The sequence below is a fragment of the Leucoraja erinacea genome, chromosome 19, assembly GCF_028641065.1.
Source record: "Leucoraja erinacea ecotype New England chromosome 19, Leri_hhj_1, whole genome shotgun sequence".
NCBI classification, from domain to species: Eukaryota; Metazoa; Chordata; class Chondrichthyes; order Rajiformes; family Rajidae; genus Leucoraja; species Leucoraja erinaceus.
In genome coordinates, this window is record NC_073395.1 from 6,885,820 (window position 1) to 6,903,542 (window position 17,723).

The 17,723-nt window shown below is 46.0% G+C and overlaps 1 protein-coding gene across 2 annotated transcripts in view; it reads left to right on the top strand.

The window, feature by feature from the left end:
* Positions 1 to 597: 597 nt before the first annotated feature.
* The window catches only part of kiaa0930, a 53,492-nt gene continuing 36,366 nt past the window's right edge, over positions 598 to 17,723 (top strand). For both annotated transcript variants that reach the window (XM_055650185.1, XM_055650186.1), the window contains exon 1: positions 598 to 794. In XM_055650185.1, the coding sequence (XP_055506160.1) occupies positions 671 to 794 (124 nt within the window). In that variant the 5' untranslated portion in view covers positions 598 to 670. The remainder of the gene's footprint in view (positions 795 to 17,723) is intronic.

Consider the following 17,723-nt stretch of genomic DNA (forward strand, 5'->3'; position numbering starts at 1 on the left):
AGTCTGCCGGTTGCACTTTGGATATCGCCCCCTTTCCCGAGGAGATCGAGCAGGCACCAGCCCAGGAGTCTTGTTGGGCTGAGGGTAGCCCCAGCAGCGACAGAGGGGAGAGAGGAGAGAGAGTGGAGGAGAGAGGGGGAGAGAGGAGGAGAGAGAGGGGGAGAGAGGGGGAGAGATAGGAGAGAGGGGAAGAGAGGAGAGAGAGAGGAGAGAAGAGGGGAGAGATAGAGGGAGGGGGGGGCGAGAGAGGGGGGGAGAGAGAGAGAGAGGTAGCGATAGGGGTGAGAGAGAGAGAGAGAGAGGGGAGAGGAGGAGGAGAGGAGGAGAGGAGGAGAGGAGGAGAGAGGAGAGGGGGGAAAGGGGAGGAGAGAGAGGGGGGAGAGAGGAGAGGGGAGAGGAGAGAAGGAAAGAGGGGGAGAGGAGGAGGGGGGGGAGGAAAGAGGAGGGGGGAGAGGAGGAGGGGAGAGAGGGAGAAGGAAAGAGAGGGAGAAGGAAAGAGGAGAGAAGAGCTGAGAGAGGAGAGGATAGGGGGGGGGGGGGGGGAGAGAGGAAGAAGATAGAGGAGGAGAGGAGGAGAGAGAGGGAGAGAGAGAGCCGGCGTGATGGAATAAAGCGCGGGCAGGAGGAAGAGAGACAGACCTGCGATGAGAAGCCTGTCAGAGGGGCAGGGATGGCATCCATTCAACAGAGCCGGGCTGGAGAGGAAGGAGAGGACGGGTCTTTGCACAAGATGCTGACGGCCATCGAGGAGGAGCGGATCCGGGCGAGCCTGAGGCAGGAGATGAGCGGCCTGGGTAAGTGTTGGCGGCGCCTGTGAATCTGTCCCTGTCCCTGGGCTGCAGGGCGTCTGCTTCTGGGGTGGGTCCATAGAAAACACTCATCGCAAAAATATTCAGTGGGACGTCTCAGAGGGGAAAGGTCGACTTGAGGGTCCTACAATTGCCTGGAGCCTGTCAATGTTACACCCTGTCTCCACCATATAAACCTACCATGTAGACAATACCATGTACCTCCTCTCCACTTGTAGAACTCGCCATGTAGTCAGTGTATAAATCTACCTTTAGAACCCCCCATGTGGTTACTGGATACCTCGCCTTAACCTTTATTAAACCACCTCTGTAGGCAATGTGTACCTCGCTTGTAAAACCTGCCATATATATATATATATATATATAGGCAATGCATTTATATAACCTCACTCACCACCTTTGTAAAACCTACCGTGCGGTTAGTTTGACTGCATCTGAGCCTCCCTGTGCTTTGTGTTGAGCTGTTAAGGGCCACGATTTAGTACAAGAGTCAGAGGTTGTGGGGAGAAGGCAGGAGCATGGGGTCAGGAGGGAGGGGGAGATAGATCAGCCATGATTGAATGGCGGAGTGGACTTGATGGGTGGAATGTGGTCCTGTTCTTTATGCCCTGTACCCGATCCACCTGGGTCTGAATTGACTTTGTGTTGATGGCAGGCTGCTGGGAGCACAAGTCCTGCTGCCCCTGCCCTCTCCCCCCACCCACCCCCACCCACACTAACACACACACATACACTCCCTCGTGCTTGCAAATACATTTCCATGAGCATAACGTGCTCGAATTGATGCTTGAAGCTGCAACATTCACTACCCATCGTTTCGAGGTTGTTTCACTAGAGTATGTGGGTGTGGGTCTGTATCCACAACCACCCCTGTAATGGGCAGTGTTGAGGCTCGAACCGCTTGTTGGTGTTTAGTTGCAACCAAATGGCGAGGGTTAATCCGTTGTTTCCAGCCAGGGCACTGAGCCCAGCAATTGTTGTACCATCTGCAGTCATGAATGAATTGGTTTACACCTTGGCTGTGGGGGGGTGCTGTATCATTGTGATCTAATGTTGCAAGTTCAGTTCAGGGGATATGACTTGTTCTGCAGGTGGGTCGTGCAATGCAAAGTTTGTCAGCATAAAGGGAGAAAGGGAATCTCCCTCCCCCTCTCTGGGCGTTCATTAATCCAATTACCTTGTGCTGGCAAGGGAAGGCAAGGGAAGGGATGCTGAGGATGAGGTAACCTGCAGTTTGAATGGGAGCCGCAGGTGGGCAGTGAGCATGCTCGGACGCGCGGCGGCTGCTGGGAGCTGTAGTTTCCGGCCGGCCGCTCTCCGCTGTTCCGGGCAGGGAGCGGAAGCGCCGAGGACTACACGTCCCAGGGTGCGCCGCGACGGGGGAGCATGCGCACTGTGAGGGCCATCCTCAATGAAAAGAATGATGTCATTGATATCTGAAGTATCTTCTCAATGGACAGTTGCAAGGATGTCCAAAATGCAACCATTAACCCCAGGTGAGGTGCCTGTTATACATTTTAATAGCCTGCAACATTTATCAGCATCCTTTGCCCACAAATACCTTCATGAAATTACTTACGAGTTTTTTTTTTTAAACAAAAAAACAGTTCCGTTTATTGTCCCGTGTACCGAGGTACAGTGAAAAGCTTTTTATTTCGAGCTATCCAGTCAGCGGAAAGACAATGCACAATTACAATCAAGCCATTTACAGTGTACAGATAACTTGCAACAATAAAATATGGACACATTGGGCAGGTCATGGTGGCACAGCGGTAGAGTTGCCGCCTTACAGCGAATGCAGCGCCGGAGACCCGGGTTCGATCCTGACTACGGGCACTGCCTGCACAGAGTTTGTAGGTTCTGCCCGTGACCTGCGTGGGTTTTCTCCGAGATCTTCCCAAAGATCTCAGTCGCCCAAAGAATCGTAGCGTTTTTCTGGTCGCCTCTGGATTTTGAAATGTTCGAAACCTTTCGGCGGCAGTTGGCTTTACGCCAATTAGAGTAGCTCGACTTCTCCTGACGTAGGTGCTGTCGTACGTTGTCGCCAGGATGTCGCTTGGCTGACATAGGTTGTCGCCGGTGCTGACTTCGGTGAGTTTCATTGGCAACTACCTACGTCAACCAGCGACAGGCACCGGCGACTGAATTGTCGGGGGTGGGCGTAGGTTGTCGTAGGTGTGGTTGTAGGTGGAATGGGTCGCTGGTTTTTCGGCGACCTGCTGTGACTATGACAGTCGCCGAAAAAAAAATCGCCTAAGTGGGACAGGCTCATTAAGATGTTTGGAAACCAGGAGATTGCTGATGGGTGGAAGGAGGGATGGAGAAAGGCGATGGGGGGGGGGGGGGGGGGGGGGGGGGAGGAAGGAAGGAAGGAAGGAAGGAAGGAGAGAGTGAAGGTGAGGACATAAAGGCAACCAGTACTGGAATCTGATAGGTATGGAAGGTGATGAGGAAAAGGGAAGTGGGAGCAAGATTGAAGGTGAGGATCTAAAGGGCCTGTCCCACGAGCATGCGACTCCATGCGGCAAGCGCGACCAAACCAGAAGCGGGGGCCGCGCGGAGGTCGAGTGAGTGACATGGAGTTCGAGCGAAGTCTGCGGGAAGTTCGCGCGTGAAGTGCGACTACGGGCAGGCCGTTGCCGTGCGGAATTTTTGAACACGGTCAGTTTTTCGGAGCCCCGCGCGATGTCGGGACCAACTCCGCACAACTCCATATGGCTCCGGCGATCGTTGTGGGACCGGCCTCGCGAGGCCGTACGGCTCAAGCGACTACGTTAGGTCGTGCTTGCCGCATGGGGTCGCATGCTCGTGGGACAGGCCCTTAATGGGTTTTATAGTTACACAGCACTCCCAACAGGCCCTTTGGCCCACAGCGTCCATGCCAACCATGCTGCCCCCCCTGAGCTGCCACGTTTCCTTGCATTTTGCATTTTGCCCGTACCCTGCTAATCCTTTTCCTCTCCGTGTACCTGGCCAAATGCCTTCTAAATGTTGTGATTGTACCCACCAACACAGCTTCCACTGGCAGCTCATTCCATGTACTTGCTCTCCTCTATATAAGTTGCCATCTGCCCCCTTGTAAATCTTTTCCTTCTCATTGTAAATATATGGCCTTTAGTATTGGACTCCTCTTCCTCCAGATAGAGTGTTCATGCACCTTATTGATGCCCCTCATCATTTTATACGGCACCTATAAGATCACTCCTAAACCATGTATGTTCTAGGGTGAAAAAAAGTCCCTGCCTAACTCGAGCCTCCAGCCCTGGTGACATTGTGGTGAAACATTTCTCGCCCTTCCCAACGTAATTACATCCTTCCTATAGCTGGGAGCCCAGAACTTGGCACAATGCTCCAAGTGTGATCTCACCAACAACTTGTAGATTTGCAACGTACCATCCCACCTGAACGCTGTGCCCTGACCGATGAAGTCAAACATGTTATCCGAAGAAGGGTCTCGACCTGAAACGTCACCCTTTCCTTCTCTCCAGAGATGCTGCCTGTCCCACTGAGTTGCTCCAGCATTCTGTGCCTGTCTACAGTGTAATCAGCATCTGCAGTTCCTTCCTACACACGTTAAATGCCCTCTTCACCACCTTGTCTAACTGTGTTGCCGTTTTTAGTGAACCACGTACCAATACCCCGAAGTCTCTGTTCAAGAACACTTTCCAAAGCCCTAGCATTTACTGTTTCAAAAGTTCGCATTTGCATTGAATGTTCTTTCTGGACTCAACTGCTTTGATGTTTGAACGCTGTATCCTTATTGCATTACACTGAAGTGGGATGTTGGCTAAATATTAAGCTGTATTGAAAATCGATTCTTTATCTGGAGATCCTCTCTGAACAGAAAATACCAGATAATAACGGTATGAAATATGGTATGAGCCATTCGGCCCATCAAGTCTACTCCGCCATTTAATTATGGCTGATCTATCTTTCTCTCTCAACCCCATTCTCCTGCCTTCTCCCCATAACCCCCGATACCCGTACTAATCAAGAACGTATCAATCTCTCCTTTAAAAAATACCCAATGACAGCAGTCTGTGGCGATGAATCCACAGATTCACCACCCTCTGGCCACTGCTACTGATTATTATGCAATTCGTTTACCTGTACTTTTTAATATGCATTCAGAAATGATTGCGGCTAACATGAACTCTGGGCAATTTTTAAAATTAAAAAAGAATCTTCCCCATAATTTTGTATTTTTTAAAATATTTTGCTCTCAGGTTTTTGCGGTGGAAGCTTCAATGATGGTTAATGACTGAACCTCAATCAAATGAGAGGGATTTGATAAAGTAACAAGACATTTTTAATAGCAGTTAATATACATTTTTATTAGATCCAAGTCTCCAGATAAATAAAGGCTTTAATAGATTATGATCACCTCAGTGGACGTGGAATCAAATCATTTGAGTTTAATTTAGAAGGTTCTATTTTAGCTCCTCTTAAAATCTTTAGAGACCGGTGTGTTTAGTGAATGACATCCTTGAATAGTTGGCTTAGTTTATTGTCACGTGTACCGAGGTACAGTGAAAAGCTTTTTTTTGTTGTGTGCTATCCAGTCAGCGGAAAGACAGTACATGATTACAATCAAGCCCGTTTACAGATACAGGATAAAGTGACTCACAAGAGTGTTTTATTGTCATGTGTCCCAGATAGAGCAATGAAATTCTTACCTGCAGCAGCACAACAGAATATGTAAACATAGTACACTTTAAACACTAGAAAACAATTTAGTGTATTTAAATATACATATACACGCATATACTCACATTTTTTATGTATATATTTTGTATACATATACGCAGAAAACAAACAAACAATAATAGTGCAAAACGACAAAACCAATTCCCCTGACTCTATTGTAGTTCAGAGCTTAATGGAGGTTTTTGTGTTTAATAGCCTGATGGCTGTAGGGAAGAAGCTATTCCTGAAGCTGGACTTTACAGTTTTCAGGCTCCTGTACCTTCTTCCCGATGGCAGGGGTGAAATGAGTGTGTGGCCAGGGTGGTGTGGGTCTCTGATGATGCTGGCTGCCTGTTTGAGGCAGCAACTTCTCTAAGTCACTTATGGTGGGGAGGTCAGAATCCATTAATGTTCAGTGCGAGGTAAAGTCCGATTTAAGATAGTCCACGGGTCTCCAATGAGGTAGATAGTAGGTCAGGATTGGTCTCTAGTTGGTGAAAGGATGGTTCAGTTGCCTGATAACAACTGGGAAGAAACTGTCCCTGAATCTGCCAAATGCTTTGATTCAGATCAGGTGAGATGTTCTGTGGTCTGGAAACCTCTCAACTCGCAGGATACTGTTCGTCTCTGCGCATCCCTCTGCAACTGGATCCTCGACTTCCTCATCCACAGACCACAGCCTGTTCGTATTGGTGGAAATGTGTCAGCCTCGATAACAATCAGCACGGGAGCACCTCAAGGCTGCGTGCTCAGCCCCCTGCTGTACTCACTCTATACCCATGACTGCATAGCCAACCACAGTGCGAACTCCATCATCAAGTTCGCTGACGACACCACTGTTGTGGGGCGTATCACTGATGGGGATGAGTCGGAGTACAGAAGAGAGATCGAGCAACTGTCCATATGGTGCCAGCGCAATAACCTGGCCCTCAACACCAGCAAAACCAAGGGACTGATTGTGGACTTTGGAAGGAGTAGGAGGGGGTCCCACAGCCCCATTTATATCAACGGGTTGAAAAGGTCAAGAGCTTCAAATTCCTGGGCGTGCACCTCTCTGAAGATCTCTCCTGGTCCGAGAACACTAACGCAATTATCAAGAAAGCTCATCAGCGCCTCTACTTCCCGAGAAGATTACGGAGAGTCGGTTTGTCAAGGAAGACTCTCTCTAACTTCTACAGGTGCACAGTAGAGAGCATGCTGACCGGTTGCATCGTGGCTTGGTTCGGCAACTTGAGCTCCCTGGAGAGGAAGAGACTACAAAAAGTAATAAACACTGCCCAGTCCATCATCGGCTCTGACCTTCCTTCCATCGAGGGGATTTATCGCAGTCGCTGCCTCAAAAAAGACTGGCAGTATCATCAAAGACCCACACCATCCTGGCCACACACTCATCTCCCTGCTACCTTCAGGTAGAAGGTACAGGAGCCTGAAGACTGCAACAACCAGGTTCAGGAATAGCTACTTCCCCACAACCATCAGGCTATTAAACCTGGCTCGGACAAAACTCTGATTATTAATAACCACTTTCTGCTATTTGCACTTTATCAGTTTATTTATTCATGTGTATATATTTATATCATGATATATGGACACATTTATCTGTTTTGTAATAAATGCCTACTATGTTCTGTGTGCTTAAGCAAAGCAAGAATTTCATTGTCCTATACAGGGACACATGACAATAAACTCACTTGAACTTGAACTTGTTTCCAAAAGCTTTATTCTTGCAAAGTTTATTTGAATTGATGTGAGAAGCACTGGTTATATTCAGACTATCATTTGACTTGCCTGTTTTTTCAATGCCTTCTTGGAAATGAGGAGGGCACATGTGCATATACATGTGTAGGAAAGAACTGCAGGTGCTGGTTTAAATCAAAGATAGACACAAAATGCTGGAGTAACTCAGCGGGAGAGGCAGCATCTCTGGAGAGAAGGAATCGGGTCGAGGTCTGAAGAAGGGTCTCAACCTGAAACGTCACCCATTCCTACTCTAGGGAGATGCTGCCTGTCCCGCTGAGTTACTCCAGCATTTTGTGTCTACATATACACACACATACTGGCCAACATTTTTTTAACTTAAAGTAATTATAATTAAATTTAAATATTTTTAATTCGGTCTGCTGTGATTGGTATTTAAAAAATAAAAGGACATGAAATGCTGGAGTACCCAGCGGGTCAGGCAGCATCTCTGGAGAACATGGACAGGTGCCGTTTTGGGTCGAGACCCTTCTTCAGACTTTGGCCTTTTGTGTATTAACTAGCATCTACAGTTCATCGTTTCTATAATGGGTATTTACAGTTGCTTAATGAGTGATTTTCAATGAAAGGGGAGAGTTTTGGGTCAAATTCTACTTGGACTAGTTCAAGGTTGTGCTACTGAGGTATATTAGAAGAAGAAAAATTAACAACTGGTAGAACTGCTGCCCCACCCTGTCCGGGGACCAGGGTTCGATCCTGACTGTGGGAGATGTCTGTGTGGAGTTCTCCCCGAGACTGTGTGTGTTTTCTCTGGGCTCTCAGGTTTCCTCCCACATCCTTAAGACGTGGGTTTATGGGTTAATTGCCCTCTATAAAATTGCCCCTAGCCTGCAGGGAGTGGATGAGAAAGTGGGATAACTGAGAACAACTGTGATCGATGGTCAGCATTGACTAGCTTTGCTGTTTCCATGCTGTATCTCTTTTTTAAATATAGAATAGGATTAGAACCCTGAGGGTCCATAGGGTTTAAAATGAGGTTGGCTTATTGGCATTTCAATGCAAGTAATAATGAGAAATTGTCAAAGGAATTGTCTGGGCATTTTACACACTTGACCTTTGTCCTCTGTTCAGATGGATCAGCCTTAACTTTGTTTAATCTCCTTTGATACTTTCATCAAACAGTCACTTTCTCCTGCTGATTTCAATTGATAGACAATAGGTGCAGGAGGAGGCCATTCGGCCCTTCGAGCCAGCACCACCATTCACTGTGATCAAGGCTGATCATCCACAATCTAATGCGTTCTTACAGTTTTTGGGTGTAACTTCCAGATTTCTTCCGCTGTGCCCTTTTTACTTTCACTCTTGTGAAACCTGCCTCTAACAGTCAGAGATTTCCCGTGTGTGCGTGACGGTTGTGGGTTCTTCTACGACTGAGAGAGTAATTGTCGGGAGCCTGAGTGTCGCTGGCAAGGCACATGAGACTCGGATGAGAGGACAACCGCTTAAACCGGTGTGGTCTTACTGGTGAAGGGAGTCCCATGGTGCAGTAAAGGAGAGAATTGTAGGCTTCCAGCATCAATGAAATCTCAGGATAATTAAATAAATGAAGACACCGTTCTAGTCATTTTATTCCTCTAAACTGAACCCTATTATTTAACTGCGCAGGAAGGAACTGCAGATGCTGGTTTATACCGATAGACACAAAATGCTGGAGTAACTCAGCGGGTCAGGCAGCATCGCTGGAGAACATGACTAGGTGACCTTTCTGGTCGAGCCCCTTCGTTAGACTGAAAGGAGTGGGGGGATGGGTGCGCAAAATGAACCGGAGGTCAGAAAAGGCCAGAACAAATCGGGGCCGGCAACAGGTGACCTCGGGAAGGGTGGAGCCCACAATGGTCCATTGTTGGCTGGAGAAGGTATGATAACAAGAGAGATACAATGATGTGAACAGTGGAACTAATAGGGCAAGTGGGGTGGGCAGGGAGGGGGGGGGAATGCAGGAGTTACTTGAAATTAGATAAATCAATGTGCATGCTATTGGGGTGTGATCTGTCCCAGTGAAATATGAGGTGCTCTTCCTCCAATTTGTGTGTGGCCTCGCTCTGCCAGTGGAGGAGGCCCAGGACAGAAAGGTCAGTGTGGGGAGGGAAGTTAAATTATTTTGTGCAGTTTTGGTCTCCAAATTTGAGGAAGGACATTCTTGCTATTGAGGGAGTGCAGCGTGGGCTCACGAGGTTAATTCCCGGGATGACTGGACTGTCATGTGTTGATGCAATGGAGCAGCTGAGCTTGTACACATCTGGAATTTAGAAGGATGAGAGGGATTCTTATTGAAACATGTACGATTATTAAGGGTTTGGACACGCGAGAGGCAGGAAACATGTTCCCGATGTTGGGGGAGTCCAGAACCAGGGGCCACAGTTTAAGATTAAGGGGTAGGCCATTTAGAACGGAGATGACAAAAAACTTTTTCACACAGTTGTGAATCTGTGGAATTCTCTGCCTAAGAAGGCAGTGGAGGCTGATTATCTGGATGCTTTCAAGAGAGAGTTCGATAGAACTCTATCATAGAGATAGAACTCTGAAAGATAGTAGAGTCAGGGGAGAAGGCAGGAACTGATTGTGGATGATTAGCCATGATCACAGTGAATGGCGGTGCTGGCTCAAAGGGGCCGAATGGCCTACTCCTGCACCTATTGTCTATTAACTGATCTCTTTATTGGCTGAAATGTGCCTAGGTTACCGTCGATTCGCATTGCGGACTTTGGAGTTTGTCTATGGGACTCGTGCTACAAGGCTGAGAACGATATTCTACACTCTGTATCTTCCCTTTTGGTCTATCTATTGCACTTGGTTTGATTGTATTTATGCGTAATATTATCTAATCAGACTGGAAAAGAACTCTACAGGTGTACAGTAGAGAGCATACTGACCGGTTGCATCGTGGCTTGGTTCGGCAACTTGAACGCCCTGGAGCGGAAAAGACTACAATAAGTAGTAAACACCGCCCAGTCCATCATCGGCTCTGACCTTCCTTCCATCGAGGGGATTTATAGCAGTCGCTGCCTCAAAAAGGCTGGCAGTATCAACAAAGACACACACCATCCTGGCCACACACTCATCTCCCTGCTACCTTCAGGTAGAAGGTACAGGAGCCTGAAGACTGCAACAACCAGGTTCAGGAATAGCTACTTCCCCACAGCCATCAGGCTATTAAACCTGGCTCGGACAAAACTCTGATTATTAATAACCCATTATCCGTTATTTGCACTTTATCAGTTTATTTATTCATGTGTGTATATATTTATATTATGGTATATGGACACACTGATCTGTTTTGTAGTAAATGCCTACTATGTTCTGTTATGCTGAAGCAAAGCAAGAATTTCATTGTCCTATACAGGGACACATGACAATAAACTCACTTGAACTTGATATGTCAGGAAGGAAACGGGGATGATTAGGACAGAAAGTGGGAAAGTAATGGATTCCTGTTAATGTGGACAGGATGGAGAGGGATACGTTCCAGGCCTGAATAGATTACAACGGGACGAGTTACAATTAATAGGGGCAGAACTCGCAGGGCCATTTTGATTCTTAGTAAATGGCCATGTGGGGAGATTGATGATCCGAATAGCTTAATATTGATAATTAAAAATGAATTACAAGGCCATCCAGAAATTGAAAATCTACTAAAGAGTGATCGGCATGGGTTCCAAAAGGGAAATTGAAGCTTGGCCAAACTTATTAAATTCTTTGGAGAAGTAACAAGGTTATGAGTAATGGCCGCTGCATTATTGAAATACAACAAGAGCACTACAGAATATGCATCATGAACCTATCGGGCTGAAGCCATTACTGAGGCTAGAGGTTTCAATGCCTTTTCTGCTGCTTTGATTTCTCTCTAGAACTGTACACCCTTTTTTATTAGCAGGTTAATGCAGTGTTATCCCTGCTTCCCCCTGCAGTCTATGATTATCACAGTTCGTTGCCAACATGTGAAGAAGGGTCTCGACCTGAAACGTCGCCTATTCCTTCTCTCCATAGATGCTGCCTCACCTGCTGAGTTGCTCCAGAATTTTATGTCTACCTATGTTTATCATATTATTCATTATGTGTACATATTCTGTTGTGCTGCAGCAAGTAGGAATTTCATTGTTCTATCTGGGACACATGACAATAAAATACTCTTGACTCGACCAAAAAAATTGTCTATTCATCTTCGCCAGAGATGCTGCCTGACCCTCTGAGTTACTCCAGCACTTTGTGTCTTTTTTTTGCAGTTCTCTTTGTTTCTATACAGCAGCCTTACTTGTGGCTGGTATATGCCCCATATAATGGAAACATATCTTCCCCACCCCCCTCTCTATCTTTTTGTAAGAAATTTCCTTCATAATAAACAGTAATGCAAACATAGACACAAGATGCTTTAGTAACTCAGCGGGACAGGCGGCATCACTGGAGAGAGTGTCTCGTTGTCACCTTCCCCTCAGCCAACAATGAAACATTCTACATTTCCTAGATCATCGTATGCTTTGATCTGTCCTGTTCTTACTTTGTACCCTTCCATATCTCTCCCCTGACTTTGTCTGAAGAAAGGTCTCGACCCGAAACAACACCCATTCCTTCTCTCCAGAGATGCTGCCTGTCCCGCTGAGTTACTCCAACAATTTGTGTCTATCTTCGGTGCAAAATCAGCATCTGCAGTTCCTTCCTGCACAGTGAGTGGCGTCAACATTATCAGCTTTCCTGATTGCTTGCTGTATCTTTGTGAATCTTGCACCATGAAGCCCAAATCCTTTTCACTGGGGTTCTGCAGTCTCCAACTATGCCCTGCTTATTTTTTTTCCTGCCAAATTGGACAATGCCTCTACTCTGGAAGAAGGAAAACAGCCAGGTGGTCTGATTTGCTAAACTGGGACAAGGGATGAGCAATAATCCTATTTGGTGCAGAGGTGGCGATCGAATGGGCTTGGTCTTGTAATGAGAGAGATGAGGTGGAGGTGAAGTTTGTGTTTAGTTTATTGTCTCGTGTACCGAGGTACAGTGAAACCAGTCAGCAGAAAGACAATACAGGATTACAATCAAACCATCCACATTGTTCAGATACATGATAAAGGGAATATCCTGAATAATATTTAGTGCAAGATAAAGCCAGTAAAGTCCGATCAAAGATAGTCCAAGGGTCCCCAATGAGGTAGGGCCCAGGACTGCTCTCTGGTTGTTGGTGAGATGGATCAGATGCCTAATAACAGCGGGGAAGAAACCGTCCGTGAATCTAGAGGAGTGCATTTACACACTTCTGTGTCTTTTTGGTTGCAGTTTGGATGTAACCCTCTAGTAGGGTTGCCAACTGACCCGTATTAGCCGGGACTCCCGTATATTGGGCTAAATTGGTTTGTCCTGTACGGGTCTGCCCATGTCCCATATTTGATGGCTACGACTCGGGTCGAGGGGACTGTGGGGTCGAAGCGCCGCGTCCGGCCCCGCCTCACCCGTCCTGACGTAGTGCAGCCCATGGGGTGCAGCAGCAGCACCTCCCCCGTGGCCCTGTTGGTCGGCAGCCCGGCCAGCTGTCCGATCTTCGATCCTTCGCTTGCCGCCAACACCACCCTCTCCTTCTCGTGGCCGATCATCGGTTAATGAGCCGGACGTTGCCCGGGCCAAAACTCCTCAGCTGGCCCGCCGTCTGGGCTCTGTGTACAGTCCAGCACCCGGGCCAACTCATCATTCACCCAGCCACGGCCAAGTCGGTCAACGAACTGCCGTCGGGAATTTGTCCCTCATTTTGACCCTTTGTCCCTTATTTGGGAGTGAGAACGTTGGCGACCCTACACTCCAGTCTTGAAAGTAGACAACCCTACACGAAGGAAATAGGCAACGTTTCGGGCCAAAACCCTTCTTCAGGCAGTCTGAAGACGGGTTTCAGCCCAAAACGTTGCCTATTTCCTTCGCTCCATAGATGCTGCTGCACCCGTTGATTTTCTCCAGCACTTTTGTCTACCTTCGATTTTCCAGCATCTGCAGTTCCTTCTTAAACAAATAAATGTATCTTGTATCTTGAAGAAGGATTTCGACCCGAAACAACCTTTTCTGTCCATTTCCCTCCATGGGTCCCTCCACCAACAATTAGTTTGTTTTTTTTAGCTCAAGTTTCCAGCATCCGCAGTCTCTTGTCCACGTTTCTAAGACACGTCTGAGAAGATGGACTTTGGGGGAAGAGAACATAGGCAGAGCAGACAGCATTGCTGTAGAGGAGAGCAGGAGTCGTGATGAGTTAGTGTCATTGTGAACAACTTGAAGTATGCCTTCAGAGAAACCATAATTCCAGCTCGTATAATACTAATACAGAGACGTTACCAGATGGAGACATTAAGTGGAGCAGTCAGACAGATTGATGACGACTGGAGACACAAGGAATTGCGGAGGTTGGGACTGTGAGCAAACACAAAGGGTGGCGCAGCGGTAGAGTTGCTGCCTTGCTGCTCCAGAGACACGGGTTCGTTCCTGCCTACGTGTGCTGTCTGTACGAAGTTTGTTCGTTCTCCCCATGACCTGCGTGTGTTTTTTTCCGGGATCTCCAGTTTCCTCCCACACTCCAGGCTTACAGGTTTGTAGGCTAGTTGGCTTGGTAAAATGGTGGATTGTCTCTGGTGTGTCGGATAGTGTTGGTGTGCAGGGATTGCTGGTCGGTGAGGACTCGGTCGGCCTGTTTCTGCGCTGTATCTCTGAACTAAACAAAGAACTAGACGACTGCTTCTTTCGTGTCCGTCTTCCATGTTTCAAATGTTGACATCGCTGTCATCGTCTGTCCTGAAAAGGACGCAAGCTTCCGGCCTCAATCAGTGGGAGCCGTCACTTGTTGCAATAGATGATGACGATGGTAGCAGAATTAGCTCAGGATACTTCCAGTTTCCAGCCCCGTCACGTGGACACTTCAGCTATGGGGCCAGAGCTGGACTAATTCAGCGGTCAGGGTAAAATTTTTTAATTTTTAAAAAATATTTTTATTAGAAGCAAATATATTATGGTAAAGTATTGTTACATATGATAGTAAAAAAACTTTTCATATACATCAATCATACATTATTAATATTTTCAATTGTCGATTAATTCTGCTTCTAGTGTTTTTTTATGTAGATAGAAAGAGGAAAAAATAGAATTACGAATATCAAAAAAGAGAAACGGCGGAATAAATTACTTATAGTACGTCATTGGAGATAAGTTTGTAGATTTTAAAGTGTAACTTTTCATCCTGAGTTCAATCTTCAGTTGGGTTTTCGTGCTGGGCCAATCTATCTATCACTTCAAATAGTTAATGAATGGAGGCCATATTTTGCAAAATATTCTTGTTTGTCCATTAAGACAAGTCCGATACTTTCTAGATGTAGGGTCTCCGACATTTCCACAATCCACATTTTAATTCTGGGGGTTGGGTAGAATCTGAGGAAGGAATTGACAGATGACATTTTGGGTCGGGACCCTCCTTCAGACTGATCAACAGACTGGGTGATTTGCTCGTGATATGAATGTGTATCTACAAGTTTGAAGTTGTCAAGAAATTTGCAGGGCTTGTGTTGGGAAAGTTTAACCATTTCCTTTATCATGTTGTGCTGTTATAAAAGTTGTATGAACAAATAATCAAGGCTAGGGAGTACCTGGGTTATGTAGGGAATCTATTCCGGGGAACTACCTGTGAGCCAATTTTGCCGTAAGTCAAAAACATGTTCTAGACATAAACAGCACCTCATATTTTGCCTAGGAAGCTTGCACCCCAGCGTATGACTATTGATTTCTACAACTTCAAGTAACCCTTGTTTTCCCTCTCTCTCCATCCCTCCCCTTCCTAGTTCTCCAACCAGTCCCCCTGATTGCATTTTATCTCTGTTTGCTTCATTGTCACCTTCCCCGAGCTAACAATGATCCATTCTACATTTTCCTTGATCTACATCTCTTTTGATGTCTCATTTTCACACCTTACCCTTCCTTCTCTCTGTGTCTCCCTCTCCCCTGACTCTCAGTCTGAAGAAGGGTCTATACCCGAGACGTCACCCATTCTCTCCCCCGAGATGCTGCCTGTCCCGCTGATTTAGGAGATTGAGAGGGGATCTTATAGAAACGTACAAAATTCTTAAGGGGTTGGACAGGCTAGATGCAGGAAGATTGTTCCCGATGTTAGGGAAGTCCAGGACAAGGGGTCACAGCTTAAGGATAAGGGGTAAATCCTTTAAAACTGAGATGAGAAGAACTTTTTTCACACAGAGAGTGGTGAGTCTCTGGAACTCTCTGCCACAGAGGGTAGTTGAGGCCAGTTCATTGGCTATATTTAAGAGGGAGTTAGATGTGGCCCTTGTGGCTAAGGGGATCAGGGGTATGGAGAGAAGGCAGGTACGGGATACTGAGTTGGATGATCAGCCATGATCATATTGAATGGCAGTGCAGGCTCGAAGGACCGAATGGCCTACTCCTGCACCTAATTTCTATGTTTCTATGTTACTCCAGCACAGGGGTGGGGAACCTGCGGCTTGCTAGGCCATTAAGTGCGGCCTTTTGAATGAATCCAAATTTTGTAGAACAAATCCTTTTATTTTTATTTTATTCATATGTTTTTGTTCGTCTTTTATTATTTTTATTTTAATCTTAAAATGAACATATTTAAAATACCAAAGTGTAAAAGAAGATTCAATTAAATAATCGTCCCCGACTGACGACCACAATTAAAACATTAGTAAGTCATGAGGGCTATTTTAGCACCTGTTATGTTCATGATTTAGTTCTTAATGCGACTGTAGAATGTACATTAACCTCCCACAAAAAACAGTCACAACAAATTCATTAAAATGTTAGCTAACATTAGAATTAACAACATTTTTTTCATTTTCTTGAAGTTAGTACATAGTAGTTAGATTTTTACAAAATAATGTAAATGTGTATAAATGTAAATAATTTGGTGTACATATAGCTGCTGGTGTACATATGGTGTACATATAGCTGCTAAATTTGTGTAAGATAATTACAAGCAGTTGAATAAGGGGTGGGAATTAATAAGCTTTGGCTTCTTCCTGCTCCTTTTCGGACACATATGATTTCATTTATTTATAGATATTGTTTATGACACTTTATAAATATTCTTGTTTTGTTTTTAATAATAATAATATACATTTTGAAGTGTATCTAATTGAAGTTTCTTGGATGCGGCCTTGTTAGATTACAGCTAACTTAATGCGACATTCCTACATGAAAAGGTTCCCCACCCCTGATCTAGCATTTTGTGTCTATTGTTCTCTATAGGTTCATCTCTACATACACTTGCTATAATTCTTGTATGTCCTTAAGTATCCAGCCGTACACTATAATCACCAGAAGCAAGCTAATGGAATATATACTGTAACCGGTGGTGCAGGCTCGAAGGGCCAAATGGCCTCCACCTGTACCTATTTTCTATGTAACAAGTGAAAATGATCACTATTTTGAAAAATGCTTTAGAAATGAATGGAAGAATTTTGAGTAGTCAGATTTCTTTTACTCGGTGAATTTCTGCGGGGGGGAAGTGGCGATTATTCAGTAGACAAAATGTCAAGGAGGGAACTGCAGGTGCTGATTTGCACCGAAGATAGACACAAAGTGGTGGAGTAACTCAGCGGGACAGGCAGCATCTCGGAAGGGAAGGAATGGGTCAACTTGCCGGGTCGAGACCCTTCTTCAGACTGAGAGTGTGGGGAAAGGGGAAACTGGAGATACGGAAGGGTACAAAGAGAATCGCAAAGGGGGTACAGCGAGAGAGGGTGTTGCAGAACTCTCGTCTGAGAGAGGAGGAGAACTTCAGTTCAGGCAACAGCACCATCCCACCTCAACCAGGGAACAGTCCTGAACTACTGTCCACCTCATTGGTGATCCTCGGACTATCCTTGATTGGATTTTGTGGGCTTTACCTTGCACTAAATATGATTCCCTTATCATGTATGTACACACCAAGTTGCTCGATTGTAATCATGATAGACACAAACTGCTGCAGTAACTCAGCGGGACAGGCAGCATCTCAGGAGAGAAGGAATGGGTGACGTTTTGGGTCGAAGAAACGTCTTAACTGTGTTGTAGCCAAAAATGCTGGAGGAACTCAGCGGGTGAGGCAACATCTATGGAGCGAAGGAAATGGACAACATTTCGGGTTGAAACCCTTCTTCAGACATTAATTGTGTATTGTCTGAAGAAGGATTTCGGCCCAAAACGTTGCCTATTTCCTTCGCTCCATAGACGCTGCCGCACCCGCTGAGTTTCTCCAGCTTTTTTGTGTACCATTAATTGTGTATTGTCTTTCCGCTGACTGGGTGGCATGCAACAAAAGCTTTTCACTGTACCTCCATGACAATGAACTAAACTGTAAACTGTTCTTCAAAGTGGGCATACCTTGAGGAGATTTCGCAGTGGAGCAGACAAAATGTGTATGAAGGAACAGCAGCTGCTGGTTTACATTGAAGATAGACACAGAATAGAAACATAGAAATTAGGTGCAGGAGTAGGCCATTCGGC